This window comes from Cucurbita maxima, unplaced genomic scaffold (assembly GCF_002738345.1).
Source record: "Cucurbita maxima cultivar Rimu unplaced genomic scaffold, Cmax_1.0 Cma_Scf00017, whole genome shotgun sequence".
In the NCBI taxonomy this organism is placed as follows: domain Eukaryota; kingdom Viridiplantae; phylum Streptophyta; class Magnoliopsida; order Cucurbitales; family Cucurbitaceae; genus Cucurbita; species Cucurbita maxima.
The window spans coordinates 1,330,863-1,340,446 of NW_019272033.1; the positions used below are offsets into that span (position 1 = coordinate 1,330,863).

Consider the following 9,584-nt stretch of genomic DNA (forward strand, 5'->3'; position numbering starts at 1 on the left):
CCACACGTGCGTGGCCTTTCTTTCAATTTTTTCAAAGACTTTGTATGGATGATTGGAAACATAAATATGGCTCTTCTTTTCTTCTTCATTTTTCCCCCTCTTCATGTTTTTTCCCCTTTGCCTTCTTATAGGTTGCATTATTATTGTAGGGCACCCCTCCAATGGCGACCTTATGAGTTCATACTCTTTTCAACCATACATGGATTTTTCAAACTTAGCTTTTTGGTTTCTTCTGTTTGATCAAATGGGTCAAATCATTTAGTTTGATCTAATTGTTTTGTGTTATTATATTTAAAAAGTTCATAGACTTCAAAATTAGAATTCAAGTACATATCAAGTACATGGGTTTGCATATTTTAATCAAGTTATGAATTTGTTCGTCTTATAAGCTATGAAAACCCCTTGCAAAAGTTGTAATATATGTACACATTAACTTGTAGAGAAACCCTAAACTAGTTAAATGCAAGTGCTCAAATTTAAGTTTTCTGTAACTAAAACCTTTCCATCCAAATTAGCTTCTACCAAGAGTTTCTAACTTCCAAATTTTATAAAATAGAACTTATTATGACCCTGTGTAGCAGTCGAAGCCTACCGCGAGTAAGTTTGTCGTATTAATATCAACCTCACGATTTTAAAATGCGAGGTTTCCACACCCTTGTAAGGAATGTTTTGTTCCCCACTCCAACCGATGTGAGATCTCACAATCCACCTCCTTCGGGCCAACAACCTAGGCCCACTACTAACAAATATTGTCTATTTTGGCATATTACATATGGTCATGAGCCTCATGGTTAATGCGTCTGTCATGGAGAGGTTTCTACACCCTTATAAAGAATGTTTGGTTCTCCTCTCCATTCAATTTTAGATCCCACAATAATGAAATATTCATTATAAGAGTGTTGAAACCTTTCCCTAACAAATTCATTTTAAAATTGTAAAACTGACAGTAATACGTAACAGGTCTAAACGAACAATATCGGCTAATGGTGGGCTTAGACTCTTACACCATAGGTCAAACATTCACTGAAATAAGAATACTGACATGAGTAACAAAATAAAAAATAAAAAAACGATGGTCGGCCACACTGATGAATATCGGCAAGTAGTACTATAACATGAAAAGTTACAAAAAAAAGGAAATTAGCAATGGAATGATTAAACAAAAGAATGGATGTTTGATGGATAGTAACAAAGTGTTCATCCATTTAAGGAAGGTATTAATTATTAGAAATCAATTGCATCTCCAACTTCTTTTATTCCTTCTTCTTCCCCTCTCCAAACCCTTAATTTAATGTCCTCCAACAAAAAAGAAGACGATGTTTATCTGAAATGCTCTTACGTTTAGAATCAAAGACTTGGTTAAAGAGAAGAGAAGAGAAGAGAAGAATGGATGTGGTGGATGGGGTACCCTGTGGCTACAAGGACACCAACCCTACCATGGGAACCCACGTGCAAGGAGGTTTGGATGTTCTCAAAATGGGGCCTCAACTTAGTCAACCAGTCAAAACCAGTTCATGATTGGGTATCAACGGCTGTGACGGTGCCATGTCAAAGCTTTTGAAGTTATGTGGCAACATGAGATTGGAAGCATGTGAGGTTGAGGAGGAGGATACTAGGTATTCATTTTCAATCCCTTTGAACTTGCGGATTGGCAGCTGGATTTCTTTGTCATCTTCCTTATTTTAAATTTTAACGTTCTACCTTGGGAACAAAAGATAAGGGCCAGATGATGACATGACATGACATGGAGGAGGAGAATAAACCACTTTTTTCAAAAATCTTCTTTTCATTCTTCTTAATTTCTTCTTTATTTTATCAAGTGTCCCGACTCAACATTCGTGTTCTAAACCAATGGTTTTTAATTGTGTTTTTTAAGAACATTTAGATCGACCTGTTTGAGCTAGTGGAGGTGCTTCGAAAGACGGTAGTTCTCATACAACGTATTAAGGAACCCTAATTTATCTTAAATTCGTTTATACTATGGTTTAAAATGTGCCAATTAAGGACTATTTAAGCTTTCAAGATAAATGTAATGTCTGAACTCGATGGGTCGATGGGTGCACATAAACTTTTATAGTTTTTTTTATTTTGAGATTTTATTGAGAACGTTAAAAGGTCCATTTTCAAAAGGTTGTAGAAGACAAAAATGTTCAAGAGACATAGGAAAAATAAAATGAAAAAAATTAGAAACAAAAAATAGGGAGAGTTGTGAGAAGTGGCACAAATCCACGTTGAGTTGGTGAAGTTCATAAATCGGCCTGCCCTGTGGGCTGTTATGGATCAATTTTTTGTGGACATTGATTGCTTTTGAATACAAGGGCTGTTGCTCATTCGGTCCATTAAATCATGTTTATTCGCAACCAATTTCAAACTCAAATCTACTATCAGTAGATATCGTTCGTTTTAATCCGTTACGTAACATTATTAACTTTACCATTTTAAAACACGTTTATTAAGGAGATGTTTCCACACTCTTGTAATGAATACTTTGTTCTTCTCTCTTGATAACGTGAAGATAGTACATGATAAATGTTGAATCTTACATTGGATTTGAGATGTTCATTAAATTAAGTTAAATTAGCAATGAATTATTATTTAAAAAAATATGGATAATCTCGTCCATAAATTTAATAAAAATATGCTACACGATGATCAACCAAAAGCATCCCGATCGATGCTAATTTTTCTAAAGTCAACTTTATACGAAGGATTCAAACATCTTTCTCGTAGTCGAGTATATATCTTACAACGAGTTGATTTATATTTGCGTTGACATAACCATCCATTCCATATTAAAAAAAAGAAAAAAAATTATCTCATTTTTATTTTATTTCTCTACCTATCTCTCTTACATTAATGTCCTTCCGATCATTGTCCTTCCTACCCTCTCTAGATCTCTTTCATTAATGGGCTTTCATGTTCCTTCTTGCCTAGCTATTCTCTCTACCCTCCCTCTTTCTTCAATAACACTATCTTTTGGAACTCAACATTTTGAACGCTCTACGTTAATTTAGTTTATTAGCCGATATTGTCAATCTCCAACCGATGTGGGATCTCATAACTTCTCTATTAAAATGAATCTCTAACCGATGTAAGATCTCATAATCCACCCCATCAAAGGTCTAGTGTTCTCTTTAGTACACCGTCGGGTGTCTGGCTCTAATACCATTTGTTAGAGTTCAAACACACTTCTAATAGATATTGTCTGTTTTGACTTATTAGTCATCAGCCTCACGATTTTAAAACGCGTATGCTAGGGAGAGATTTTTCACAGTCTTATAAAAAATGTTTCGTTCCACCTTTCTACAGAGCTTGTTAAATCCGAGTCCAAACTAAAGTTTATAAAATAAAATAAAAAGATTTTAAAGTGGAAGAAAATAAAAATAAAAATAAAACTCAATTATGAGGTTGTGTAGTAGGCCCCTCCAAGATAGGTTTTACCTCCCCCAAGTTCTCCCTCTAATATCATATCACAATTAATTTATAGCTCTCATTGTCCTTCCAATCATGCGTTGGCCAAATTGGAGCCATCGCACATGCTCTACATTTTCTTAGTCTAAGTTTCTACATGTGCCATTGTTTTAATGTCAATAACATTTTTGTTTAAGAGATATTATATTTCACATTAATCACCTCTAAATATGATAAAGTATAGAGGTGAAAACGATATTTGAACGGGATACTAAAATCATTAAGCTACAAAAATCGACCTCTAGCTTGTTAATCAATTTAGGTCGACTCTACCTAAATTGACATTTTGTAAATCTAGTTGAATTAACTTTTGACTAGTTGATCGTCAGGATTGGTCATTAGCTTGTAGATTTGTAACAACTCAGCTTTTCTAGACATATATTGATTGTGACTAGAACCAATATACATGTAATTGTCAATTAAAAACCTAAAATGAGAATATGAAAATTGGTACGACTCAATTGAGTTTAGTCTTTTTTATCAAAATAATAGCTATGATGATAGTACATACATGTGAGTCTTAATGGGTTTTATGTTAATGGAGTCTAGTCATTTCAATATAAGACATCATAAAACTGATGAGTAAATGCCACAAAAAAAAAAAAAAAAATTATTTTAGAAGATTATTTTTGTCATTCAATACATGCATGAAGTTCCATGCGTCATTTTCAAACATAAAACCCACTAAATCATAAGCACCAAACTTTTGATCAGACAAAAAAAAATTGAGTTTAATAAGTCCAACCATACCAAACTGATTGAACTTGTCAAACCAACCAACTCACGTCATGGAACTTAGCGAATCCTTTGTTGCAATATGATTTTTTTTTTTTTTTTTTGTCGGTAAGAGATGCAGTTGTAAGATCGACAATGACGTTCGTGCCTTGGCTATCACAATGACAAGTTTTTGGCAACGGAACAACGAATGTGTAATACATGTTCTAACTTAGTGGACAAGTCAGTAATGTGAAAACTGAACTTTGCAGGAGGAAATGAGTTGAAAACACTTTGAAAGGAAACATTGTAGATGTCAATTATATCGAAAACATGTGAACAAGAGAGAGTTGGATTGACTTCAGGTCAAGGGTTTGGACTTAGATTTATCTCCACATAACCCAATTGTTTTCAATGAACTATGATTATTTAAATTCAACTCAATCTCATATTTAACAAATTCACGTCAAATTAACTTCAGATCTAACCGTCACGTTACATAATTTGATTGAATAGCTCAGCTCAACTCGTTCGATAGAGAAGTTGGATGTTAACTAATAGGTGAGGAAGTGTCCAAAAGCCAATTATCCTTTTCAAAACAAACCTCAATCAATGTCACATGTTATTCACCCACTTGCCGCTCTGCTCTTAAGTCAAATAATTATTCTCTGTCTGCAGCCCTATCCATATTTATTAATATGTCATACGATATCCACGTTGTATCAACGTTATCAGTTTTGAGGATAACCCACAATAGTTTTACTTTTGGATTTTCCAAAATACTTCATACGAATGGAAATAGTGTCTTTGACTTATATGTTCGTGATCTTCTCTTAATTAGCCCAATGTGAGACTCTAATCATCCTCAACAATCCTTCCCTCAAACAAAGTACACTACCGAACCTCCTTTAAGGACTCCTTTGAAACCCTTGAACAAAATACATCATTAGGCTTCCTTTAAATAAACTCACAATTTATTTGCTCAACACTCGAGAATTCTATTGACATGACTAGATTAAGATAAAGGGAATGACGTTGGTATGTCTGTAAACTTGTTACATGAAAGTTCAACCGATTCTGAAAATTGATATGAATTTGTGAAAAATGCAACTTTTTCTGTGAGTATAGCTTATTTCGGAATATTTATAACATTTTTTTTTTTTGTTTATATAAACTAGTTTATTCATTTTTACAAAATTTGAATTTTCCGGTTAAAAATTTTATTAATTTTTTTTAAAAAAAAAAAACTTATAAATATAATATATAATTGGTCATATAATGCGTGGTTACATAAATATTTTTTTTATAGAATAACTTTAATTGGGGTTATAAGAGTATTAGCTAAATTAATCTTTTTTCTAATGGTAATGGATGGAATTAGTGGTAATGAATGGAATTACTAATGCTAAAAGGAAAAACCATCCTCCACAGTAATATGATATTGTCCACTTATCCTTACTAAATAATTAATTCCCTCCAATCTTAGAGGATATTAATAAAGAGTCAATTTTAGTGAGCAACCAAAACTAACCTAGCCCACATATTTATCGGGATCGGGTCACCCGCGATATTCGAGTTGAGACCATCGGCATACCACAAACATGCAATGCAAGAGAGATGTTGTATTATCGAAAAAAATGAGAGAGAGGTATTAAAGTTATTTAAAAATAGTATGATTGGGTTCACGAATCTAGCTCATCTGAACTTATCTCTAATGATTAGGTCCACATCACCTAACTCTTCTGGGCAATTCCCTAACCATCCCCACACACAATATCCTGATATAATAACACTCCACGTCACGTGAATCTAGTGCATGGCCCGATGTCTATCAACTAGTCTTAGACATTCATTATTAAAGGCTTACTTGCAACCTTTGTATGGAATGACCTCATATCGATCCGCTACAATACTACACAGTTTCTTGCCAATTGGGACAAGCTCACTATTAGGAATTAGTGGGTAAATTTCTAATAATCACCATATCAGCAACATGTGGTTATCTTCTGTATCGTTGAGCAATCAAACATTTTTGAGTCGTTTTCTGTATTTTTCCGATAATTTTTTTTAAAATTCAGCTAAAACATCGAAAAATGTTAATTATTATTATTATTATGGTTGTTAATATTGTAAGAAAAATCACTAATTGGAGATCAATCAAAGACAAAAGAACTTAATTAACCTTAAAAACTCCAAGAAACCAAAATAAAACAAAAAGATTGAAGAAAAAAACATATATATAAAATACAACTTATACCTTTCTTTATTTGCTTATTATGTTTTTGTAGAGGACAAGTGGACCATAAATGCCACGTGGAGTACAGCAATAAAGTCCTTTTTGCCTAGCTGTCAATCTGATGTGTACCTCCTTCAAACAAAAGGGGTTCCTCCAAACCAATTTTAGAGCTACTTCTGTCCGTTGAAGCTGATTCACAATCCTCTTCCTCTTTTTCAACAGCTCGTTTTCCCCCATGTTCTTCCTTCACATAATCTTTGGCCTTTCCCCAAAGAACAACGTACAATCCAATAATTACAGCCACACCCCCCACCAAGCTGAAAATTGTTCCAAAAATAAACATATGGCCAAGATAATGGACGTTACAAATCGTCGTCAGCCTCAGTTTTAAAACGTGTTAGGAAGAAGTTTTCACGCCCTTGTAAAAATATTTCGTTCCACTATCCAACTAATGTAAGATCTCACACTGACAGTCAGAATCCTCTTCTCCAAAACATTACTTTTACCCACCAAATTTTGAAAAAGATTATTCGAGCAAGTCGTGACTAAGATATGATACACGCAAATTTCCGAAAATTAACCGCATATAGAAACTTTACCTTCCAGTAAAAATCTCCTCATGAAGAATTATAGCTGCCAAAATAGTTGTAACGATGGTGCAAAGAGGGTTGAACATTGCAGAGAAGACGGGGCCTCTTTTTGAAACACACCAAGCTTGAAGAAAGAAGGCAATGCCTGAGCCAACAATTCCCTAACCACCAGATTAGCACACAAATAAGAACTCAATTCAATTAGCAGATCTTAAGATTGTGAAATCAAATGAATTACTTACTGAGAAGAGATAACAAATGACTTCAATTGTTGAATGTATTTTCCACGTTTCTACCTTCATTGGCTCTACTAATAGAGTGACAATCATCGACTGAATCGTGGCAAACAAACACATCCAAGCTGATAATGATAAGTTGTCGGGATAGCTTGCTGAAGCTGGTACCTGTTTTTTTTTTTTTTTTTTTTGTTCAACTTTTTTCGAGTTAATTTGTTATTACCATTTTACTCCAAGGGAATGAAATTGTAACCGCCCAATCCTACTACTAGCAGACATTGTATTGACTTCCTCTCAAAGTTTTTAAAACGCGACTTGGGAGGTCTCACATCGATACTCGGTCTTGAAGGGAGGTGGATTGTGGGATCTCACATCGGTTGGAGAGGAGAACGAAGGATTCTTTATAAAGGTATGGAAATCTCTCCCTAACAGACACGTTTTGAAACATTTTTTATAAGTGTATGGAAACATTTTCCTAGCAGACATATGCGTTTTAAAAATCTTGAATAGAAGTCTGAAACAAAAGGCAAAATAGGTCGATATCGATTAGGATGAGTTTGAATATACCTGCAAAATTAGCCAAATTGACCAGCAACAACAGCTCCCAAAGACACACAAGGAACCCAATAGCCAAGCATGGGGACTTCCACTTTCCACACTAAATATAGAAGATTTCATCCCAAACCCTAATGATGAATTGAGAAGCTTTGGACCCCTAAGAAGAGCCATGCACATAGCCCCACTCACACAAATCACTGTCCCTCCCATCTTTGCCATGCTCCTTAAGCTTCTCATCTTCAAACTCTCCATCCTACAAATTTTCAAATCAAAATCACCAAACCCAAAAGTTTTAACTACTACCTAACATAACCCTACCATCAACATACCCAACCATCGTCGCTATCACAAATGTCACTGCCGGTATCAAATTCGTCATCGCCGTCGCCATTGACGAGCCAGCCAAGAAAACTCCCTCAAAGTAAACATTTTGATTCATGGTTGCCCTGTCCAAACCCTCAAGAATTTCTAAATATACAAAATACTTCCACTTCTAACCAAAAGGTAAAAATTTGATTTGTGGGTTAGTTTTTTTGACTAAAGAAAGAGCTAATCTAAGCTAAGCTAAGAATTACCATTCAATATATTTACCCTAATAAGAAAAAATGAACCGTACCCGACAAGAGCAGCTAGAAAAATTAGAGAAAAGCTCTTCAAATCCAAAGACAACCTCCTTGATTTCGACCTGAAATCCCCAAAACGTAAGAAAACACACAAAAAATGGAGAACCCAAAAGAAAAATTGAAGTAAACCTTGAGAAATAAGCGATGGGAGCAATAAAAAGAGTGGCAATGGCCTGCCTATAAACAACGAACACTCTAGGACTCATGCCCTTCAAGAGGGCAGCTCGGGAGAGGAGAGCCATAATGGCATAAGTGACTTGAAGCCCAAACATGGCCATTGCTGGCAAGTATTCTTCAACCAAACCCATGCCTCTCTCATCTCAAATTGTCTTAAACGCTATGAATTTATAAAGTTAAGTTGGTGGCTATGTTTGGGCATTGGAACGTGGGGGACGAATTATTTTGTTTTTGTGGTTAAAAAGAGAGAGGATGCTATGATAGTACTGCCATGATTTCCATTGATTTTTAATTGAAAATCATGCCTAAAGTTAACTTAATCTCTAAGTAAAATGATGAAATATCTAACTTTAGATCATAAATTTTAATTTCATCTAGCACTTCTTATACTTTGAGCTATTTTAAATCAATGAATTGCTTCATAGTGTCAAATTTTGTTTGCAACATGATTCTGGATAAAGTATTCAATGAATGTATAAATTAATTTAATTTATAAGAACGGTCTCGAACAAGGTGAGAAATTTCTATTTAAAAGAGAGGGTCTTAGAGAGATTTCTCTCCATTAGCTAAACGGAAACGGAGATAGAGATTATATTATTGGTCTCCTTTCTCATCCAAATCTGAATCATTTTTGTTTGTGGTTTACATATATAGAAACGATATATTATATTTTTATATTATATTTTATAAAGTGTGAATATAGAGAATTTGAGTTTTAGAAATTATATTGAAAATATTATATTTTAATTTTAATTTTAAAAATATTGAAGTTATTATGATGTTTTACATTTATAATAGTTAAACATACTGAATGTGGCCCAATAAAATGTTACAACAATATAAAATCAATAATTTTATTGTCCAACGTTAAAAAAAAAAAAAAAAAAAAAAAAAAAAAAAAGAATTAAAATTTTAAAAAATTATAAAAAATATTTTTAAACTCAAAAGGTTAAAAAGAAAAATACTATTTTTATGAAAA

The 9,584-nt window shown here is 33.7% G+C and overlaps 1 protein-coding gene across 2 annotated transcripts; it reads right to left on the minus strand.

Annotated features, from left to right (window-relative positions):
- Positions 1–6,425: 6,425 nt before the first annotated feature.
- Positions 6,426–8,788, minus strand: LOC111492343 (WAT1-related protein At4g30420-like). 2 transcript variants are annotated; one of them, XM_023141655.1, is made up of 7 exons: positions 8,558–8,788; positions 8,422–8,490; positions 8,135–8,251; positions 7,815–8,058; positions 7,254–7,343; positions 7,021–7,172; positions 6,426–6,738 (listed from the first exon to the last, which is right to left on the minus strand). In XM_023141655.1, exons 1-7 carry the CDS (start codon positions 8,734–8,736, stop codon positions 6,528–6,530), a joined length of 1,062 nt encoding a protein of 353 aa, XP_022997423.1. In that variant the 5' UTR covers positions 8,737–8,788; the 3' UTR covers positions 6,426–6,527. The 2 variants fall into 2 exon arrangements, with proteins under 2 accessions (XP_022997423.1, XP_022997422.1); XM_023141654.1 differs by having other exon boundaries at positions 7,254–7,415; positions 8,558–8,784.
- Positions 8,789–9,584: the final 796 nt, after the last annotated feature.